At 48.6% G+C, this 23,904-nt stretch overlaps 1 protein-coding gene across 2 annotated transcripts in view; it reads right to left on the bottom strand.

Annotated features, from left to right (window-relative positions):
• The window catches only part of CRYL1 (crystallin lambda 1), a 124,232-nt gene that overhangs the window by 1,580 nt on the left and 98,748 nt on the right, over positions 1 to 23,904 (bottom strand). For both annotated transcript variants that reach the window (XM_032260134.1, XM_032260135.1), the window contains exon 6: positions 6,164 to 6,269. In XM_032260134.1, coding sequence (XP_032116025.1) covers positions 6,164 to 6,269 — 106 coding nt within the window. The remainder of the gene's footprint in view (positions 1 to 6,163; positions 6,270 to 23,904) is intronic.

The following is a 23,904-nucleotide window of genomic DNA, read 5'->3' as shown; positions in this document are numbered from 1 at the left end:
CTGTCATCCCAGCACTTTGGGAGTCTGAGGTGGGTAGATCACCTGAGTTTGGGAGTTCGGATCCAGCCAAGCCAACATAGTGAAACCCTGTCTCTACCAAAAATACATAAAAATCAGCCAGGTGTGTTGGCGGGCACCTGTAATTTCAGCTACTCTGGAGGTTGAGGCAGGAGAATCACTTGGACCGGGGAGGCAGAGGTCGCAGTGAGCCAAGATCTTGCCACGGCACTCCAGCCTGGGCAACAGAGTAGGACTCCATCTCAAAAAAAAAAAGTGCTGGGCCCCTCAGGCCTGACATGTCACCTCTGCGGGTGCATCTCACAGACACTCCAGCTGGCCTGCGTGGACACACTGATTTGTTGGCTATTACAGTAAGTCTTATTGTCATCAAAAGTGTCTCCTCCAACCATGGGTCTATGAGGTTACTTGTGTACAAGGCTTCAATGCATTTTCCAAGAATTAAAGATGTCGGAGTTCAAGTAAACCCCTCATTTATTTCACTGTTAGGCCACAGATCTCAGCACTGTATTAGGTATGGCCAAGGCTGCAGGTACTTGAACACCGGTGGGAGAGCTCACGCTGGCATGCGGCTTGCTGGTTGGGCTGGACGGAGCCAGGTGCTCCGCTGCGCCAGCCCCCAGGCACGCTCCCCACACTCCTGCTGCTCCCCAGCCTTGGGGAGCCATGATTTCTCAGATTCTAAGGAGAGAGCCCTGGGACTTTGGTGAAGAGACGCAGGAAGAGGCTTATCCTGGAGGGAGAGGGCGGGAGCGGCCCGGGCTAGGCTGACTGAGTGAGAATGGGGCGCGCCCAGGGGCAAGCGAGGGCCAGCCACACAGCACACCCGGCCTCAGCCTGCCCTGACCCGCAGACCCCTCCCTGCTGCTGGGAGGAGACCGGGGTGGGTGCCGGCCTGTGCTTAGCAAGTCAAGTCAGAGGCCAGGCCCGGGATCCTGGGAGAGAAGGAGGCGTTTCTAGTCCTGGGAGCTGTGGAGGACACAGGCTGGGCCACTGCTGCGCCCCGGACCCGTTTCCCACATCTTGCAAGCCCTTAAAGGCTCAGTAGCTGGTCAGTCTGCCTAAAACGTAACACCGGGACAAAGGAAGTCGCAAAAAGTGCAGACCCTGCCCCAGCTCAGCTCCCCTCTCCCCACAAAAACTGGATGATTAACTTAAAATATGAACCATCAGTGTTAGATACACTAACAAGAAAAAAAAAAAAAAAAAAAAAAAAAGCAAACTTCATCTTTGAGGTTTAGTTTTGATTGACCTATGCCGATGTGAGGGCCCAAATTCATTGGGTGGCAATTTGTTTGCTTCAAATAGTTCTCAGTGTGTTAAAATCTCCCCAAAAATGGTTTTGACGGTAAAAAGTTCAAACGTACCAACTTCTCTGACATTAGCACCTGCAATTAACTGGTGGGTACTCTCTTTATAAAAGAAGGGGTTTCGTCTCATTTAACCTAAGTGTTAATTTGGCAGTGCAGAATTCTGGAAGGCTCCTGAGCTGTCCAGCGCTGGATAGGTACTGTAGATGGCTTAGCATTTCTGGAGAATGGAAAACAACCTATACATTGATTTCATTTAGGAAATTATTTACTTCACTTTTGCTAGCTACTTGTTTATTAAAACGAAAGGAGACAAACATCTAGACAGAAATACAGTTTATTCCTTCCTTTTGGGGTGGCGGCAGAGACACAAGAATCAAGTTGGAAATATATCACATGAGAAGAAAATGGAAAGAGCTGCTGTGGCCGTGTGTCCCTCCCTTGCAGGGCAGGCAGACGCCCTCCCGAGACCCCTCAGCAGCCAGTGCCTTCTCCCTCCCCACCACGGCAGCCACAGGCCATGGGTTCCCTTCACACAGCACCTGCTCTCTGGAACACGTCACATTGTCTGAGCAAGTGTTCATCTCCTCCTGTTCTGTGAAACCATTTGAATCTCCTAGGGACTTTCCAGAATTTTCTTTTCTTTACTGTTTTTGTGGTTTGAAAGGGACATTTATTTCCTCAAAATAGAATAAAATATGCTGGAATTTATGACAGTGCAATTCATAATTTTCCCCATTTTTATTCAGGAAACCCTTTAAAATGTCAATTTTACTGATTAAAAAAACTTTTTGTAAGACGCTCGTGGGATGAAGAGCCCCACTGTCTGTGACGAAGTTCAGGTGCCTACACCACGTGCTCACCATGAGGCGGGTGGGGCCTCCAGGTGCTCCGAGGGCAGGAGTTCACGGTGACTGAGACTCACGACCTGCATCTGCCTGATTATTTACGACCATGTCCCAGTAAACTTATGACTGTGACTGTTATTTGCAACTCCTCCCCTTCCATTTTAGAGAGGTATCATTTATTTTCAACAATCATTTTGGCTTCTCTACACCATGAGAGGGGAATTGGGTGGAAATTACTCTAAAATACCAATTTCTTTGGAAATAGGAAGAACATAACACAGCCCACTTCACTTTTTATGCCCCTGGTCTGCCCTTCCACACTGATTCTATCTAATCCAGCCTCCTCTGTGGTTTTTCTTCTATGCTTCCATGCCCTCTGTCCTTTTGAGTTCTAAATCTTCCAAAAACTGTTGTAGAGTCTGGCGTTTTAGAAGATTCTGAACCTAATTTCTTAAGAGATGCTTATGCAGAAAAAGAAAACAAAGTAGAAAAAAGAATTGATTCTCATGAGATTGGTTGGAGCTTAACTTGTTGCTTTCTAACTTGGGGACCTTGGGCTGTGGGCCTCTGAGGGACAGTGGGTTTGAGTGCCCCAGGTGGGCAGGCAGTAATCCTTTCTGTTCCCATGGATGGAGCAGGCACCAGAGGAGGCCTTGACCCCAGCCCGAGGCCACAGCCACCGGGAGGGATTCCGGGCGTCAGCTCCTAGGAGAGCCCTGATTGCCACCCATACCTGAGAAGCGTGGTTTTCTTTCACACAGCTATGAGCCCACACCTATGTGAATTCACCAGCTTTTTAGAGACAGAGTTTCACAGAGCTCATTAAGGAAGATCAAAAATGCCTCAAAGCACAGCAAGACATTATCTCATTCTCCCTCTCAGGGTCAAATTCCCACCTGAGCGAGGACTTGCCCAGGGTAGGGGAGGCAGAACTGACCTGGGCCCCTCACCTCGCCTCACCAAGTCCCCGCCCATCAGCTCACCTGCCTCCACTGGCAAATAATCGCTTCCCATCAATGAACCAAACCTGCCACCCACCAGGTAGGCATCTCAATTTTTAAAAAGGCAAGTATCTACACAGGAGGGGACATCTGTGAGGCAAAATGGTAAAAAAAAATCCACTTCCCCTGGAGGCAATTTCCACCCTGCCAGATTCTGAGATATCTTCATTTCAAGTGGAACAAAACACAGGAGGAGCCCAAACAACCCCGGGGAAAGGACAAAGCGGTTCCTCTCTCTACTGACCTGCAAGTCGAAAGCTCAGCAAAGAAACACACCCAGCGGGAAACTCTAGGTAGCTGGCTCCGAGGCTTCTCCACGCCACAGAAAAGAATCCTAATCTGTATTTATTCCTCGCTCATGCACTTGTGAACCTTTTAGGAAAAATTTTTAAAACTAAAAATAAAACAAAAAAAAAAAACCTAGAAAAGTAGTAACTTAAACAAGACAAAATTCTGTTTGAATACTTTATTTATTTAGGATAAATAGTCCTTAATAAATGTCATAGTCAAACAGAATTTTGTAGCAATCCAGCCAAGAGCTTCCATCTGGTTCAATTCTCACACCACCCTGGGGAGGCAGTTACTGCTGTCCCCATTTCACAGACGGGGACACTGAGATGCACTGAACTTAAGTCACTTGCCCAGGGTTATACAGCCAGTAGAGAAAGGAGCTGGCCCGCTGGCTCCACAGGCCAGAACCACCATTCTGAGGGCACATCTGCCAGGGGTGTTGTTCGTGAAAGGAGCCAAAAGGCAATGGTGCGGTGGCCTCCTATTTCTCAGGAACTATTTCATTAGATTACAAATAAATCCTAAAATATTTGCACTAGTTCTAGATAACCGTAGCTTTTCAGGCTAATAACCACCCTTAACCTGAGATGCTGGCTTTATGAAAACAGTATCAGAAAAGAAGAAAAACACTCCCAACTCCAATCTTGATATGTTCTGGGTGACAGAGTGAAGAATGATGAACATTTCCTTGGGTTCCCAGCCAGATCTTATAACTCCCAACTCTGGTCTTTGGAATGCTCTGAAGTTGAAAACTACATCCGTCCACCATTATCATAAAAAGCCAATTAGGTTTTCTTATCATATCTGCTTTGTCTGAAAAATTGTTACGGGCCTCCTTCCTGTCTGCCACTCTGTTTGATCCTTGAGTTTCTGGTTTCATTGGCTTCTATTTGTTTGAAAGTCAAAGCTGTTCTCAGTTCTGTCCCTATCGATTTCTTATGATACCTCAATTATCTTATTTTTCTTAAGAAAAAAAGAAAAAGAAAAACACAGTGGTTATCAGGCAGTATCTAAATACATTTCAAATGCTTAAATATACTCACAAGTTTTGAGGTTCTGTTTGAAAAAACCATTTGAAATGATGTAAGACTTTATGTTAATGATACCACAAGACTCTTGTTTCATGGCATGAGGCCATCTTTCTCTATGTTGCCTTCCTCTGTTCAGTGGTTATATTTCCACAAAACTAACACGCAGGTGCTACAGGAGATTCCCCTCTTCCCTTTAGCTCCTCTCAGCTTGATTCTGATGAGGACGGAAGCAGGGAACACACGGCCCATCCACTTCAGAAATCATCTGTGCATCTGCTGTGTGCAGGAACATGTCTAGTAAAGCTGCCTTGAATTATTCATCGGACAGTATATTTCAACAACTGCTGTGAAAATTGACTGAACTATTACCAAAATGTAATACTGACATTATAGAACTGAAGTCACGCAGACTGAGAGAGGTCGGCAACTCTTGACCTCTCTCTCACAGCGGGAGTATCCTCTCAACATCTAAGCCTCCGACAGGCAGGCAACCAGGTCCCCTGCTCAGCTCACCTACTTAAAGCACGGGCCTTTCCTGGACATCAGCTCTCATTACTAGAGAGTTCTTCCTGCCATGTACTGAGCCCAAACCTGTCTGCCTGCCTGCCATTTCCAGTCTTTCACTCCACTTCCATCCCCCAAAAGATACAGACCGAGAGACATACAAGAGACTCTGGTCGCCTTTTTCTAGATAAGACCCAGCTTCTCAGTATCCTTCGTTAAATGCAGACCATGGAGATGCATACCATATTTCTTTTCTCTTTCTACAAGTTTTCCATGTTAGTAATATTATTACTATAGTAATTATAGAAATTCATAACAACACAGACAAGCAAAAAGATACTAAAAGTTACTTATAATCTCAGCACCAAGAGACAGCTGGCAATGATAGCATCTAGGTCACATCTCTCTCCAGATTTTATACATAGTTTCTAAAATTTACTTTGTTTTAATTTGCTATAGGTTTTGCTGGTTATCAAATGACATCTTCTTTTTGGATCAATTAAAATCTGGTTGACAGAGTTTCATTCTTGGAAGCTTCTCGTCCTTCTCAAGTCATCTTTCCTTTAGAGTTACCAGATCACAGATCCTGAGCTCAGACCTACTTCTGCACAAGCCTTCTGTAGGTGGCGTCTGGCCAATGTCTGGTCTGTCCTGCCCTGAAGCCCCTCCCCAGCTCCCAGCCTCTGGAATCCCTCACTGTAGGCTCCCTAGCCTTCTAGAAGAAAACCTTGCTCATATTTGGGCAGAAGATACATCCAGCAGAGTTCCCTGTGGGTTAAGTCAGCCCCCTGCATTTTCTTCTTGCCTCTGTAAATAATTTCACCACCTTCCTTAAGAAACTACCACTTTCCCTTCTGCCAGGCTGGGTGACACGCAGCGAAGTCTCCATGGCATCACCCACCTCTCTCCCTCTGAGCTCTCACCTGAGCACAATGTACCACATAGAGCCCTGAGGTGCACGGACTCTGCCTGGATTTACATCTCAGTACACAGCGCTCCGCATCCCTGCCATGTCTGTGAATCTCCAGGGCTGGCCATCATCTCCTATACATCCTACTGTCTCTACTCAGTTATAAGAAAAGGCAGCTAATGTGACTGTTTACAAAACCCATGACAACACTAAATAGAATGGAATTCCCATCCTGGCCGCAGATGCATACCTTCTGCATTGAGGTGCATGGTTTCCAGGGGTCCAATGAACGCATACCGCATGCCCAGCCCTTCTGACATGACGAGGTCCAGGTCGCTAGGAGACACGATTCCTTCCTACATGGAGAAAACAGGCGGCACATAGATGAGTTCTGTGGAAAGACAGTTTCACGACCACCACTTCCATCCTAACTTCTTTAGAGCAGAAGCCCAAACTCTCCTCCAAAGCACTATACAGGGTAAGTACCCGTTTATCTAAAATGCTTATGAACAGAAGCGTTTTGGATGGCTGATATTTTTCAGATTTGGGGATATTAGCATATGCATAATGAGATATTTTGGGGATGGGACCCGAGTCTAGACATGAAATTTATGTTTCATATACACCTAGCATGAAGGTAATTTTACACAGTATTTTCAATAATTTTGTGCATGAAACAGTTTTTGTACACAAAAACATCAGAAAAGCAAAGGTATCACTACCTAATGTCAGTATGCAAAAAGTTTTGGATTTTGGGGAATTTTGGAATTTCTGATTAGGGATGCTCAACCTATGATAGTATTTTGATTGAATTTTGCATGACAAAAATATAATGTTATTATATGTTATAAAAGGCTCAGCATGGTGACTCGTGCCTGTAATCCCAGCACTTTCAGAGGCCGATGTGGGCAGATCACCTGAGGTCAGGAGTTTTGGACCAGTCTGGCCAACATGGTGAAACCCCACTGCTATTAAAAATACAAAAAAATTAGCTGGTCATGGTGGTGTATGCCTGTAGTCCCAGCTACTCGGGAGACTGAGGCACGAGAAGTGCTTGAACCTGGGAGGTAGAGGTTGCAGTGAGCTGAGATCTCACCACCTCACTCCAGCCTGGGCATCAGAGTGAGACTGTCTCAAACTATGTATATATAAACATGTACACACATATATATATAGACACACACACGCACACACGTGTGTGTGTGTGTGTGTGTGTGTGTGTGTGTGTGTGTGTGTGTCTAAAAAGAGTTTTTTTGTGAAATGGTCAAACACCAATTCATCTTTTCCATCCCTGCAATCCGCTAGGGTTTGAAATCAATTCTTCTTGACCTCCCCTGCCTCCTCATCTCACCTCACAACCTACAGACCGCCTGCAGCTGCAGGGAGTAGGAGAGGCTGAGGGCAAGGGGAGCGTGAGGAGGGGCATGGCAAGAAAACGGCAGGAAGGATTTTCTGATTGCTGCGTAGGACCCTGGGGGAGTAAGATTAGAGCCATCAAAAGACTCGGGAAGGTGCTCTCCTGGCCTCACCTGCCTGCAAGTCAGGCCTTGTTCAGCTTTTAATGAGTTTGTAAAAAGCGATATTATTTGATGAAATGCAGCTTAGAACCATGGGTTTGTTTGCCAAGGTGGGGCCGTAGAATCTTCCGCAGTGTAAATCGCAAAGCAAGAGGCAAGTTGTTATGTGTTGAGGTTAGATGTCTGATCAGCCACCTGTGTTCCTTGGCCGCAGGTGGCTTTGGGATGGAAGTGCAGATGGCTTTTGGGATGGAAGCGCAGATAATGATCTGCAGGCGCTGGCGCTCCACTGCCGTTCCCTCTGTCGAGGATGCCTCCCCCTTGGGCATCTCCACTGTCAGGAGGGCGGAGGGAGAGAAGCCGCCACCTTTTCCCCCACGCCTTCACGGCTCCGACTGGCAGCGCTCCCACGGAATCCGCCGCCCCAGGTCTCATCTGAGTGCTGTCTTTCACCACAGCACTGTGGGACAGAGGCAGCGGTCCCTGCAGCCAGGCCGGGGCTGCGGCCTGCGAGGGCCCCTGATCTTGGGCGAGGCGGCCGCGCCCCTCCTATCGTGTCCTGGGCGACCCCACCTGCCCTCAGTTGAACCCCGTTTCCCTACCCCGGGGCACCTCCCTACGCCCGCACCCGGCCCCAGCCACGGCCCCGGGCCAGTGGTCCATCGGGCGTCTCCCTCCCCGGGGTTGCGGGCAGAGCCTGTCTGTGTCGAGAGGGCCTTCTCCGAGCTGCGGGTTTGCTTGGCCCTGAGGGCTCTGCGGGGACCCGGGCACAGCGGCCTGCGGGAAGGCGCCCTTTGCCCCGCGGAGGGCCTGGGACGCCTGGGCTTGGTCTCGAGACTCCTGGGACTCCGAGGCAGCCCTAGGGGTCCCCAAGAAGAGAGAAAAGGGGTCCACAACCCTCGCCGTGCCCCGCAACCGGCTGTGGCAGGCGACACCCAGGTGCCTCGGGTCCACGTGCCGACTTAGACACCGCCCTGCGTCTGCAGACAGAGCGCTGGCGAGGCGGGAGCAGGGGACCCGCTAGAGCCACGCCATCCGCGAGGGTGAGGGCCACTCACTGTGACCCACAGCCCCCTTTTAGAGAGCCACTTTCCATTTCCTTTTGTTTACGCACATGGGACACAAACATATTGAGACTTAACAAGCCACAACCCACGTTCCGGAAGAATTACAAAGCTAACCTCCGCCTCGCCCACCGCAGCCTCCACCCCCTTCCGGAGGCCGGCGGCCTGACTCCTGCAGTAGCGGCTTTCCTGCCTCGGAGCCTGGCCGCCCGTGTTAACATTCCTCAGCAGCAGCGTTTGCCGCCCGCGAGTTTCTAATCTTCCTGTAAATGGAATCACTGATCGCGCGTTCTTGCGCAACTTGTCTCTCACCATCCTGTTTTTCAGATTCACCTGTGTCGAGTGTCTGTCTCCTTGATGCAGAGACATGAGTTTACTCGTCCACCCTGCGGCCATGAGCCTTTGGCTAGTCCGGGGCTCCAGTGAGCAGGGCAGCCGGGGACACGCGCACAGGGCCCGGGCCAGGGCCGTGGTCCAGAGCATCCGTCTCCCCCTCGCCGCGGAGCCCGGGCCTCCAGCACTGTGTGGAAGAGGTCCCGTCGAGCCTCAGCCTCGCCACGCTTGGCGCCCTCACGCTTGCGAAGTTTCGCTAATCTGGTAGGGTCTAATGGTATCTCGCTGGGTTTCCTGCGAGTTGTAAGTCACCCTACCACGTGGTCACTGGGCCTGCTAAGGACAGCGAATCAGTCTGTGCAGGTCACTGCAATGCTGAGGAGGGTCCCCTCCATTCACTCCCAATAGCGAAGCTGGAAAGGGTCGGGCGCATCATGGGGGTGGAGGTATCTACACAAGGCCCACGGAAACACTCGGAACCCTCAAGAATCCCTGGCAGCAGGTCTAGGGGCAGGAAGGGTGGCTCCCTACGCTCTCCAGGCTGCTAGAAGGCCTGGGCTGTGGCCCCTCGCACCCCCATGGGCTCTGGAATGCTGTGAAAGGCAGCCAAGCAGCCTGCAGAGTCTCCCCTCACCCTTGGTGTCCTGGCCAACATTCCACACAGCCCCAAGTTTTCATTTTAGTATTCAAACTGGGAAGGCTGCAAATATGGAAGCCACCCTACACTTGCAGTGTTATTTGGCTTGGCTCTTTTAGAATCGTATTTAGTATTTTTAGAGCTGATTTTTTTTTTTTTTTTTTTTTTTTTTTTTTTTTTGAGACAGAGTTTCGCTCTTGTTACCCAGGCTGGAGTGCAATGGCGGGATCTCGGCTCACCGCAACCTCCGCCTCCTGGGTTCAGGCAATTCTCCTGCCCCAGCCTCCTGAGTCGCTGGGATTACAGGCACGCGCCACCATGCCCAGCTAATTTTTTGTATTTTTAATACAGACGGGGTTTCACCATGTTGACCAGGATGGTCTCGATCTCTTGACCTCGTGATCCACCCGCCTCGGCCTCCCAAAGTGCTGGGATTACAGGCTTGAGCCACCGCGCCAGGCCTAGAGCTGATTTTTAAAAAATCATTTCTTAATTTGTCTGTCAAAACAGACAAAAGGTGAGCCAGCCCAGAGTAGCTCCTTTTTCGTTTGTGTTATCTGAGCTAACAGCCCCTGACCAATGCCTGAGAGAGGTTCTCCCCATGATGTGCCCACACTCATCACCAACTCGCATGTTCTCAGCTCTGCCTGATTTCATCTAGCGGAGGGCTGTTTGCCTTCCATCAATCACTATTCACCAGTAGAACAAGTTAGAAAAGGGGGAAAAGTTTTGATACCTTCCCTTCCTCTTATTGCACCTGTGAATTTCTGAAATAGATTTCTCAAAGCTTGAGCTTTTACCAAGAAGCTAAGTCTACAGAAAGAAAATGACCACAAGGCACTTGTTGAGAAGATCAACTAGGATTGCATGTCCCCAGGGCAAACATTTGAGTTTCTCCCTGCTGCACCTGGTACTGAACTAAAGCTTTCCCATTTAGGATGTTTTGAAGCTCAGGTTCCTTGATTCTGCCACTGAGCTCAATTCTACCCAAAGCCTTGTGACATCTGTGACCTAATATTATCATAACAATGACAGTAAATAAACGCAGCAGCAGGATAGGCGGAAACAGGGCTTATGTTGAAATGGGGAACTGACAAGCAATTCCTTGGAATAGGTGTTGGGCAGCACAGCTGTGTGGAGACAGGAACCCTACCCCAGTCCAGTTTTTCCGAGGTTCCGTTTACATTGATCAGTTTCACAATCAGTACTTATTCCATTTTACGGTAAAATTCTCAAGTCACACATACAAAGAAAAGATTCTTTAAAAATCATACAAAGGAATGAACAATCAGATCACTGTTAGTTCAAAACCTGGTTTCACAGCCTGAAAATCATTGGGCAAAGAGATCCAAGGCAGTGGTAAGGAATCCCCTTTATTGAAAAACTTCTTGCTTCTGCTTCCTTAGTTAAAACCTGAGACTTTCCCCAGCCGAGGAACACATGGATAGCTGGGGCACATACTTTGCACCTGATGTGGTGGGAGAAAATGCCCAGGCTGGGAGGAGCCACGAGACTGTCATCCATGAAGTAAGGAGAAAATCCCAGACAGTAAATAGCACACCCAGCTGCTATGACACAAATGTTAAGTTGAATGAAAGGTGTAGGGATTTATCAGCCAGGGTTCTACCAGACAGAGCCAGTAAGATTCACACACATACATCAAGAGATTTATTTCTAGGAATTGGCTCATGTGACTGTGGGCCTGGCAAGTCAGAAATCCAGGGACAGGCCATCAGGAGGGCAAGCTGGCAACTCCAGGTAGGAACTACCTCACAGTCTGCAGGCAGAATTTCTCCTTCCTTGGGGAGATCTCACTTCTGCTTGCAAGGCCTGTCAACGGACTGGATTTAGTCCACCCAAACTATGGAGAATAATCTCATTTACTTAAAGTCAACTATCTACCAAATACCTTCCCAGTAACATCTAGACTGAGTTTGACGGAATAACTGGATGCTCTAGCCTGGCCGAGATGACCCTCTCAGGGGACAGATTCCCTTGGGGATCTTGGAGCAAGCACTTCTGTTTGTTTGTGGGGTGGGGAGAGGAGGAAGCAAGACACATCTAACAATTAACAATAGCAAAGGATTGAGCAGGGCACGGTGGCTCTGCCTATAATCCCAGCACTTTGGGAGGCCGAGGCAGGTGGATCACAAGGTGAGGATTCAAGACCAGCCTGACCAAGATGGTGAAACCCCGTCTCTACTAAAATACTTAGCCAGGCACGGTGGCACATGCCTGTAATCCCAGCTACTCAGGAAGCTGAGGCAGGAGAATCCAGGAGGCAGAAGTTGCAGTGAGCCAAAATCGCACCATTGCACCCCAGCCTGGACAACAGAGTGAGACTCCATCTCAAAAAAAAAAAAAAAAATACAAAACAAAAACAGCAAAGGGTTAACAGATGCTGTGGTACTTAGCTCTGGTCCTTCAGACAGTCCCCGAAGAAGAGGAGGGCAGGAGGGAAACTTGCACGGTGGAGGCACAGGATATTTGATGGGTACGTCCTCCGTGGCCATCTCCTCTACTGACCACCAGCTACACAGAATCATCCTGCTCTCTAATCATCCCATTCCCAGATTTAACTTTCTGATTCATGTATTTTTTGCATGCCCTCATTTTCATTTGCTTTTCTCGTTTTTCTTCATCCCATGCTTCCTCCTCCGCTTCTTTTTTACTAATCCCCAGCTTTTGATCTATTTTGTTCTGCTCTACTTTTCCCCAAAGTTGGTCCTGAATTTTCACATTTTTCTTGTGCAAATACTACGATAACTTTACCGCCACTATCACCACTAGGAACACAGACTTGCTACCCAGGAATTTAGATGAGGCTCTATTCAAGTCCTTCCCCTCCTCAACCAGAGTGGTTTGCGCATAAGTCCACTGTCAACTGAGAGACAGGAGAAAAATTAAGAGTCAGGAGTCACAAAAGGTTTTATCGTAGGTGAGCATCAAATAATGAAATGCAACAGTGAGAAGTAGAGTACTCTGCCACCTTCAATCCTATGAGGGCAACATGAAGAAAGCACTGGGTTTGTGTGGCTCACCCCAGGTCAGTGGCCAGGAAGAAAGGATTACAGACAGCACGTCTACCTCAATCTCTAGTGAAAGCGAGGATGGAACAAAGTTCAATCTCGGTGATTTCCTCATCTCCACAGATGTTCAAGGACGGACCAGAAAAGAACAATCACCTGTGAAGAAATAACCCAAGCACGAGCCAAGGTACTGAACTATTCCTCTGAGAACATCCAGGCCTAGAGTCCTTGCAAATGCTATGGGGAGTAACAGAGTTGGAGATTAAATTTATTATTATTTATTATTATTATTTTGAGATGGAGTTTCATTCTTACTGTCCAGGTCAGAGTGCAATGGCAGGATCTCAGTTCACTGCAACCTCTGCCTCCCGGGTTCAAGTGATTCTCCTGCCTCAGCCTCCCGAGTAGCTGGGATTACAGGCGCCCGCCACCACACCCGGCTAATTTTGTATTTTTAGGAGAGATGGGGTTTCACCGTGTTGGTCAGTCTGGTCTCAGACTCCTGACCTCAAGTGAGCCACCCACCTCGGCCTCCCAAAGTGCTGGGATTACAGGCGTGAGCCACTGTGCCCGGCCTAGATTAAGTTTAAATTGAGAACTAACACAATGATTCATGAGTCTCTCATGAGAACTAGCCGGAATTATGAGTTGGTTCCCTCCACTGATACCTACTGTACCCACATGTTTCTGTTTTCTGTACTCTTCACCACATGTCGTCTCTCCCACATGCAATGGGAAACTGGCTCCATGGCCAGGGTGAAAAAGATGTGACCTGGCGGTCCCCACCCAGGCCACCTTCCAGGGGGAAGGTGAGGCCAAGATGAGACCTTAATAAGCAGGAAATAAAAGGCAGTGCTGCCCCACAACTACTCACAGGCTGTGGTCAGGTTTGTGAGCTGCTTGGCCTGTTGCCAGCACTTACAAGTTTTCTTGGAAGCAAGACACAGACATTCCTGTCGAATGACTCGGGCAAATTTTGCTAACACTACAAGGGTCGATTGAACAGCACCACACTGCACTGATGCAAGAGGACGCTGAATCACGCCCATAAAACACCCGTCCCGTCAAGAGCCTTCAGAGAGGACGCGCAGGAGTCAGCGCTCCGGGGAAAGAAGATGAGAAACACCAGGTGGACCACCCTGGCCAGGCTGCTGGGAACAAGCCTATGTGCACGGTTGCCAGGGGAGAGGCGGTTCTCCCCTCTGGGAAGCATCTCAGCTACATCTATCAAGTCATAAAAATGTTATTCTCCCACGGGGTGAGCCCACTCTGGAATTATGCCAGGAAAGACTCCAGAAAAAGAGAACGGATGTGCAGAGAGGGTCACTGAGGCCTAACCTTAAAACAACCCCCAACAAGGGAAAGACTATATTAAAAAAAAAAAAAAAAAGACCAGGTAAATGAAATATCATACAGCCATTAAGAATGAATAAAAACTTGAGCAGAAGGTTCCTAAGAGAGACTAGACAGGAACACGGAGAAATGAAAACAATTTGACGTAGGGTGGAACAAACATAGGTGGTATTTTTTCCCTTTGACTTGTCTTTAAAATAGAGTTTTTAAATAGAAACAAAAAAAAAAATTGGAGGGAAAGAGAGGAAAGACTTTGCCCTAATAAAAGGGATATTCCAGAGTACTTCAGGCCCCAATGCTAATTCCCTGCTGCACTTTTTCTTAGTACACTGTGTGTATAATGATGCTTTCAGGGGGAAAAAAAAAAGTATTATAGTCTGAAAGAAAGGAAAGGCCTTGACTTTTAAGACAAATACAACAGCAAAAAGAATCCATCATTGTGTATGAATGTGAATACATTCACTTCCATTCTATGAGGGCAGTGATACCTTAATTGAGGGTCCTCTGGGAACAGAGTTTACTACAATAAATTTTGAACCAAAGAATGTAAGCCCTGACTCCAAAAACAGCCATGGAGCACAAGCCCCATATCTGCCTGCTCTCCACATCCTTACTAGAGAGGCTTCCTGCATCGATGGCCCACGGGGCTCCGCCTCTCACCTGGCTTCTACCTGCAGCTGATGAAAAGCACAAAGCCTGGTTCCCACAAGGGAGCGGGGATGCAGTCTCATCTCCCACCTCCTGCCTCCCTTCTCTTTGCCTTTTCTCTTGGGGACTCCTCACCCCCATCCTCTAAGGAAGCTGAAATCCATCATTTATATTCACTGCTCATGCAACTATTGGTGATGATTGCTAGAAGGTGGCTAGAAGGTGTTGCAGTAACAGCATTTTCATTTATGTTTTTGTTGTTTTGCTTTGTTTTGGGGGTTAGAATACTAACATAAAAGCTTTGCAGCATTTTGGGGATATTTAATGAGTACGTGGTTGATGTTACTTATTTACCTGTTAATGGGGATACAGGTATCTCTAAATTAATGAATCAGCAATATCTCTCCTTTCAATAGGGTTTTGTTGCTTGCCAATGTGACTACTCAGAAAATGGCCACTCACAAAATAATAAATAATGCTATAAAAATCGTCTGCTTCTTATGGAAAATCACTGCTAGAAAAAGTCCTAATTGAGGCGCTCACACCTGTAATCCAGCACTTGGGGGAGGCCGAGGTGGGCAGGCCATTTGAGCTCAGGAGTTCAAGACCGGCCTGGCCAACATGGAGAAACCCCATCCGTACTAAAAATAAAAAAATTAGCCAGGCATAGTGGCATGCACCTGTAGTCCCAGCTACTTGGGAGGCTGAGGCAGGAGAATCCCTTGAACCTGGGAGATGGTGATTGCTGTGTACTGAGATCACGCCATTGCACTCCAACCTGGGCGACAGAGTGAGACTCCATTAAAAAAAAAAAAAAGTCCTAATTAGCTGATGATTGTCAGGCAGCAAATAAGAGTTCCCAGACAGAACAGAATTCCAGTCGCTGGGGCAGCTGACGTCATCCCTGGGAACATCTGCACCACTCTAGAGAGAAACCATGACAAGGTTCAAACGCACACCCTTACATCTCCAGCCAGGCTGGGGGTGCCCAGCAAGTGTAAGCAAACCTGTGGGAAAGCTGAGCCGGACTTGGCATTGCACGTCGGGGGCATGCAGCTCCTGACTCTAACATGGAGGAGGAGAAAACTTTACAAACATGCTTAGAGTCATTTCTCTGCACAAAGCCACCAGCCTTACTGGAAAAGTCCTGCACTCCTGTTCTCCTTTTGGAAGAGGCCCACATTCCAACAGTTTGTCCTATGCATCCTAACCCACCTCAAGTGGTATCTAGAGTCTTTCCAACCAGAGGGCCAAGCCACTATGTGAAAAATGCCACTGGAAGGTCGATAGGGATTGCACTGAATCTGCGGATCACCTTGGGCAGTATGGACACTTTGACAATATTAATTCTTCCAATCCATGAACACAGAATGTCCTTCCATTGATTTATGTCTTCAGTTTTTTTCATCAGTGTACTACAGTTGTTATGTACAGATATTTCACTTTCTTGGTTAAATGTATTCCTAAGCATTTTGGGGGTATCTATTATAAATGGAATTGTTTTCTTGATTCCTTCACATAGTTCCTTGTTAGTGTATAGCAATGCTACCGACTTTGTATCTTGATTTTGTATCCCGCAACTTCACTGAATTCATTTATCAGTTCCAACAGACCTTGGGGGTTTTCTATATGTAAGACCAAGTTGTCAGCAAACAGAGACAATTTAACTTCATTTCCAATTTGAATGCCTTTTGTTTCTTTCTCTTGCCTAATTGCTCTGGCTAGGACTTCCGTACTATGTCGGATGGAAGTGGTGAGAGTGGGTGGCGCTGTCTTGTTCCCAGTCTTAGCAGAAGAGCCTTCAACTTTTCACCATTGAATATGGTACTTGCTGTGGGTGTGTCTGCATGGCCTTTACTGTGTTGAGGAATGCTTCTATATCTAATTGGATGAGAGTTTTATTATAAAATGACACTGAATGTTGTCATACGCTTTTTCTGCATCTGTTGAGATGATCGTATGGTTTTGGTCCCGTATTCTCTTAATATAACATACCACATTTACAGATTTGCCCAGGGTGAACTATCGCTGCACCTTGGGATAAATTCCACTTGTTTATGGTATTAAATATAGGATCCTTTCAATGTGCTATTGAATCCAGTTTGCTAGTGTTTTGTTGAGATGTTGAAAAGGCCTGACTCTACTCTCAATTTGAGTGGAGCCCCTCTCAGTGGTCAGGGCTGGAAACTGAGCACTCACTGATTCATGGGTGTAGGTTCTGTTTTCTGTTGTTGAGATGGAGTCTCCCTCTGCTGCCCAGGCTAGAGTGTGGTGGTGCGATCCCGGCCCACTGCAACCTCCGCCTCCCGGGATTCTCCTGCCTCAGCCTCTTGAGTAGCTGGGGCTACAGGTGAGTGCCACTGCACGCAGCTGATTTTTGCATTTTTAGTGGAGACAGGGTTTCACCACATTGGCCACGCAGATCTCGAACTCCTTGGCCAGACTGGTCTCAAACTCCTGAGCTCGTGATCTGCCTACCTCGACCTCACAAAGTGCTGGGATTACAGGCGTCAGCCACCACAGCTGGTCAGGTGTGGGTTCTGATATAGTCTAGGGCTCCCCAAAATAATCTTTGAGTGCGTCCCTATAGATGAAAAACATCACCTCTTTCATTGCTTCTGGCAAGAAGGTCATTCATAGGTAGGTAGGAGAAGCAGAGGAAAGACTCCTCCTGCAGAGCCCGCACAGGCCTGGCCCAGGGCAAAGCCAGCAGAGGGAGAGCACATCCCTTTCGGGGTGATGTAAGCCTTGGAGCAGCCGGAAGAAAAGGCAGCGCTGAGATACACGGAGCTCTGGAAGCCCCATCAGTTATTTACTCAGATACTTTGTACGTTGTGTCTTAAAAAAATCCTGAGCTCTTAGGGTTCACTTTTCAAGTGGGTACAATGTAGAACCCCTCCAGCTGAGGCATGGTAGGAAGGCCAGACTTGGCTGTTTCCTGGCTCCCCCAGCTTCCCCATACGCCAGGCCCATCGCTCCACATGACCTCTTTCCAAGGCCAGACAGACGTCGCCAATGTCTGTGTGGTGCCATTTTACTCACGCCTCGGTGTTTTCCCCCAGGACACGTTCCAGGTGCACCCCAGTCTGAAGCAAACCAGCGTGGCTCATCTCCAATGCTGTTCTCTGGAAAAGCTGCCAGCAGGACCCCATCTCCTGACAGTGGCGGCTCCGCACAGGCTGCTTCTTGTCGAGCTCCGCTGCTTCCAGCCACAAGACTACTGTTCCTGTCCTTGACCTCAAAGCCCACGCAACAATGAGGGAGCCCCGTTCTGCTCCTCCGTGGAGCCCCCACTTTGTACTGAATCTCTTCCAGAGTCCACATCTGAGTAGCCATCAGTGAGCCTGCCGTGCCCTGTCACAGGGTCTCAGGGCACCTGCTCACATTGACAATGGTGTTAAAGCCATTTGGTGAAATGGTGGGGCCTCCCCAGACGGCCAGGAAAGCACAGGCCATGCAGGCAGCTTGCTGAGATGGCTTCCTGCTCAGAAAACTGGATATGTGAGAACACAACTTCCGGGGTATTCCCGCAGACGTGGAGAACTAGACCCATAGAACGCTGGTTGATAAGAGGAGAGAAGAAATCAAAGGACCATTCGCCTCCAAGTGAACACAGCACATGTAAGAGAAATGTAAGAGGTAGTTACAGCAGCCAATTGAAACATTTTAGGCCATCTTCCCCCCAAAATATGTTCATGCCCTTGGCTTCCCTTTGTGTAATCTCCCAGTCTGCCAAGGAGCTTCTAATTTACATTCTAATTTCAGCATAACAGTTCATAACGCAGCGGGTTACCCGCAAACCCAGGTGACAGCAGGAGGCCAGGCCCCGGTACACGGATGCCCCACTGTACAGTCGGCAGGCAGGACACACCCAAGCACAGGCGTCCAGCTTCTGGGTGTCCCTCCTGAGGGGCCTGCTTCTGCCCACACAGGCCCATGACTCCTAAAAGGAAAACCTAATCTCAGTTTGCATCCCTGCTCGGGAAATCAAACGGTGGAGGCGGGTGGCGGATGACTGATGCTAAGTATGCAAAGCAGTATGACAAGGCAGATGCCCTGGAGGTTCCTTTCCAGCAGGTCCAAGTGGGACAGGTCTGGCCAGGCGAGCGTTGGATTTGGAAGAGCGATTCTCATCCTCTGTGCAGCTACAACCTATTTCATTAGTTCTAATATGTTTGTGTGTTTTTAATTAAAAGTGTATTAAGTCTATGTTAAAAAAAACGAAAAACAAAAACAGAGGGTCTCACTATGTTACCCAGGCTGGTCTTGGACTCCTGGGCTCAAGCAATCCGCCTGCCTCAGCCTCCTCGGTAGCTGGGACTATAGACGTGTCCCACCTGCCCAGCTACTTTTTTAAAATCAATGTTCACATCTTTTGGTGTAATCGGAGCTATTCGGTGTCTTAAAACTAGGACTGTGAATCACAGCTGTAGAGAGACCACATGAGAATCTCCAACGAAGTAGAGGCTGGTTAGGGCTGCTCGTGTGCCTGTTGTGAGCCCGCAGTCAGAGAGTCAGAAACAAGAGACACACATAGAGACACATACACAGCCAGGGACATGGTATCTGCATACAAATGACATTCAACAGGAACCTCTGAGTAAGTTTACCACAAAAAGCCTCATCTGCCAATTTTACTCCATGAGCTTCGAGATGCACTTCGTGAACTAAAACAATGCCTCCTAACAGTTGGCAGTTGTGTCTGACATAAAGCTCAGTGACAAAGTTCTGGATTCTCAGGGCCCCTTCCAGGTACCCCAGACCACACCCACCCTGACAAATCAAGACACCAAGAGTTCACTCTCTGCAGCCCAGGCCCGAAGGACAGCGGTCCAGCACAGGCATGACATCGTTCAGAAGGACGGGCGGAACCTGAGGTCAGCGATTTCCAAAGCTCATCACCACCAACTCGCACCAGCAGGCTGAGAACCTGCCTAGGGTTGCAGATTCATTCCCAGGCACTTCCACATACACTGCCCTCATGGGAAGGAATTTACAGGCAACAAACTCAGCCACTGTCCAGCCAAAAGTCTATTATCACAACACAATGTCCTTCAGTGTGCCAATAACTTAAGAATACAGACTTGAAATGACATCCCGGCCAACAAGATCCTGTCACCAGGGACCATGTCTCTGGCAGGGGAAGTGAGTGTCAGTAGACTGTGGCCAGACATGTCCATCTGGAATTTCCAAGACCACAAGGGCAGCTGCACTCCAAATCTGAAGCCAACTGGAAAAGAAACTAAACGGAGTGAACGTCTGTGAGACGGCACAATAGACCCGGCTTCTTCATGCCCCTGGCTATCCAGGTGTCCATTCTACCCCCCGAAAGTCTGAGGGCTTACAGAGCTGCATGAGGACAGAGGAAGAATGGGTGATGACAAAAAGGAAATGCTTTTTCAAAGGAAATGCTCACTGGAGCATTCCAGGTCTCAGATATTTGGATTAGGGATGCTAAAACAGTAAGTATATAATATTCCAAAATCTGGAAACATCCAAAACCTAAAATACTTCTGGTCCCAAGCATTGGGCTTCTCCACCTGTGTGACCTTGATACCAAAATCAAGTAAGGAGAGCACAAAAAAAAAAAGAAAGCTGCAGACAAATATTTCCTATGAATTTAGATGCAAAAAAAAAATTCACAACAAAGCATAACCAGGTTGAATCCAGCAATCCTAAGTAAGATTATTCCATGTATGTGAGGCTGGTTGAACAGGCGAAAGTCAATCCACGGGATCCCTGGTATCACCACTTAGTGAGCGGTAACGCAGCTTCTTCTGCCCTACCCTGACATCAGCAGCAAGACACCGCCATGGGTGGAAATGCAAGCCATCCTTCCATCCTGTTCTAGCTCCTACCTTAACTTGGGGGCCAGACCCCTGGAAATTCACACTTTCCTCCTTTCTGTGCAGAGCTGCTCACCTACAGATGACAGGGATGGCAGGAAATAGCATTCCTCCCTGACCTGCTGACCCAGCACCCACACGCTTGGACAGAGGCACACAGCCCATTTGTAGCAGGCTCCCTTAGCGCCCTGAACCAAGTCACCTGGCACCTCTCCTACCCCAAAAGCATCCTAGGTCTACCCAATTAACACACCAAGCAAGGGTCAAACAGAAAAGGCTGTCAAACTTCATCTTGCTTTGTTGAGCCCAGAGAGCCCTGAGACAGAAGCACCTACCGCAGTGAGTCCCAAGGGGCAATGCCTCCCGCCAACACTCATTCGTTCGCTACGGTCAAGGTTCAGGGGCCGGGCACTCTGGCCACATGTGGAACCCAGCCCAGGCCTCACTGAGAAGGGGAAGCTCTGCAAGGCCTTTGGAGCTTTTCAGCTTTAAAGATACACAAGCCTTTAGTCTGTACCATAAAACTTCCCCAATTCTGCTCCTTTTTCTATTAAAAGTTGCTCTTGAGAGTTTCGAGGTAAACTTGGAACACCCCAAATCTAAGTTCAACTACTGAAAGACTCCAAAATGCAAGTTCAAGTTCATCTGGCTTGGAAGTTGTGAGTCAAAGTGGTGTCACCGTGCCCTGTGTTCAACTGTGGCTTGGAGCAACCACATAGATTTGCAAGACGGGGAGGTGGGGCCCTGGAGAGATTTGCTAACTTCTGCTGACTTGCAGTATCTGGCAGGGAAAACAGGCCACCGCAGCATAGATTCTCTTTCAAGAGATTCCTACTATAAAGTCAAGAATCCTTAAACCAACCCCCCTGTGGGAACTGTGTCAGGTACACCCTGCCTGCTAGGTGGGGGGCACACTGCAGCTGGCACAATCATCGTGGGCAAGATTTCTCTGGGCAACACTGAGACGAGGCATGGCTCTGCTGCCCAGCCCCAGAGCCTTACGGAACGCAGGCCTCCATGTGGATGCTCAGGAGCCCATGTCAGCGGCTACTTCAGGAGCAAGGTCCCGACCAGCGTGCCTGCGCTCCAGTTCCAGCGGGCTCCCTTAGTGCCCTGAACCAAGTCACCCAGCCCCTCCCCTACCCTGAAAGCATCCCAGCTCTACCCAATTAACACGCCAAGCGAGGATCAAACAGAAAAGGCTGTCAAACTTCAACCTGCTGCTGGAGCACTCACACGCCGGTTGTGACCTTGCTCCTGAAGTGGCCGGCCAACGGAGGTGCTGCCACTGAGCGGTGTCGGTCAAGGTCAGCACATGACAAGCCCACCCTCCTCTCTGACCTCCTCCGTGCTCCCTCCCTGCCAGCCTTGCCACATAACTAAAGCCCCTTACACCCTGGAAGTCATCCCTGTGGGGCTCTGGGTACCTGGTAGCATTATTCCCACCCCACCCCTGCCGGCAGAGGACCTGCAGTTTCTAGAGCTTCCTTGGGCCCCGCTACCTGTAGATGATCCTTATTTTAAAAACTGAATTATCTTCTAGACTTTCACCAAGGTAATTCTTGGAGTCTTATTCACACTTTCTTAATTTCCCCTTTCTGTTGACCTCTTCCTGTTCTGTCACAAACTGTAACCTGCTAGATTTCAGCACTCGGTTCCTTACAGGGACTCCAGGCATGTGAGTCCCCACAGCAGCCAACACAGAGACACATTCGGGCTTCACTCTCTCAGGAGGTATGTCACTGCAGAAAGCTAGGAGTAAGAACGTTCCCGCCAGCCAGTAACACGACATCACTCAGGCCGCCACGACCCACAAAGCAGGACAACCAAAAGCAGGGTGGACATGGACAGCCAGCAGAACTACCACAGCAGCCCAACTCACCCCTCCCACTTGCCCTCCTCCAGCAGCAGCAGGAAACACCAGAGTCATCCATGGCTCTTGCAGCGGAGCGTTCTTTGTGCACACCTCCCACCTGATCCCCTTACGCCAGAATCCCAAACCCTTCCATGAATGGGCTCACACCTTTCAGATTGGAGAAAGCAAGATTTAACTGAGCATGCTAAAATACCTTACGAATAAAAAGTTCAGATTGCCTGTAAAACCACACAAGGTTTTAATGCAACAAGTGAACATGGGCAAAGGGTCTGAAGTTGTTCCCCTTTTCTAGACAAATGGAAATATTCAAATCTCCAAGGAGGTTCTGATAGATTAGCCTTTCTTTAAAAATACCTTGCCACTGACTGACATTCAAGAAATTACTCAGAAATTCAAACCTCCACCATAACAGTGGAAACCCAAGCACAGTTTCTTGAAGATACAGGAGCCTTAAGTGGATTGAAACATTGAGACAGAATCGAGGCAACTGCATGACAAATGCACTCCGCAGTCAAGTCAGACGACGAACCTAACAGGGATTAGCAGAATCCCAACACGAGAAGCAGGTGCGGGAGGCCACGTCCGTCATGCACACCTGCCTGGTTTGGAAGAACGGGTGGGAAATTGAAATGCAACACCCAGGAAAGCTGGGGCACAGTCGGCTTCCTGGCTGCCGTCTCAGGCGAGGCTCGGTGTGTGCCCATGCAAGTCCAAACAAGGAACTGTGGAGCCATGCCAGGCGCAGATGACGCAAGCCCGAGCAGCGTCCTCCCTACCCTCTGCAGCTGGGCACTTCCGGCCCTCCACCATGTTTCTGCAACACAGGCGTGGGCAGAGTCTTGCCTCCCCGCTACAGAAGCTGGGCAAGTAAGTGCCATAGGGAAGCCAGCCAGTTCCGCTCCCAGACCTGGAGGCTTCCCCGCCTCATCCAGCCCACCTAGCTCCTCCAGGTGCCACGGCCCCTCATGCAAATGTGTACGGGAATGCGTGCAGCCAGGCCACTTCTTCACCTCCATGTAAAAGCCTTTCTTTAGAGGATGATGTTACATATATTTATATATCATTTCCTCTTTATATATAAGACAAGCATTTACTCTAACAAGTCTATTCATCATTTCCTCCTCAAGCTCTTGAAACAATTAGGTTCCTTCAGGAGAAAAAAGTTTACACAAAATATAATTTTTTTCCTCCTGAAAAACTGTAACACTGAAGGGTAAAAGCCAACTCTGGGAAAATGCAGTGGGCCACACAGTAATTATGTCTAATGCTATGAAAGGGCCAAAGGGGAGAAGCCTGTCGTCCTGTCCTGGTATCAGGTGACTGTAAGAAGAACCTCCCAGACAATGAATCGCTGCATTTTACTTTGTTTCTAAAGCTGGCCCTTGGTCTCCAGAACAGAACGCGAAGAACCAAGCAGCCTCTGACTTTCCCAGTTTCTAGGCTGCCCAAGGAACAACTTTCACTGTCCTGCTCAACTTCGGGAGGAAGGGAGCAAGGGAAGGAGGGAGGAGGGAAAGAGGGAAGAAGGAGGGAAGGAAGGAGGAAGGAAGGGAAGGAGAGAGGGAGGAGGGAGGAAAGATGGAAGGAGGGAGGGAGGAAGGGAAGGAGGGAGGGAAGAAGGGAAGGAGGGAGGAAGGAAGGAAAGGAGGGAAGAAGGAGGGAAGGAGAGGAAGGAAGGGAAGGAGGGA

This window comes from Sapajus apella, unplaced genomic scaffold (assembly GCF_009761245.1).
Source record: "Sapajus apella isolate SASKATOON/1434 unplaced genomic scaffold, GSC_monkey_1.0 scaffold114, whole genome shotgun sequence".
Classification (NCBI taxonomy): domain Eukaryota; kingdom Metazoa; phylum Chordata; class Mammalia; order Primates; family Cebidae; genus Sapajus; species Sapajus apella.
Note: the sequence above shows the minus strand (reverse complement) of the source record. Positions and strands in the feature narration are given on the sequence as shown.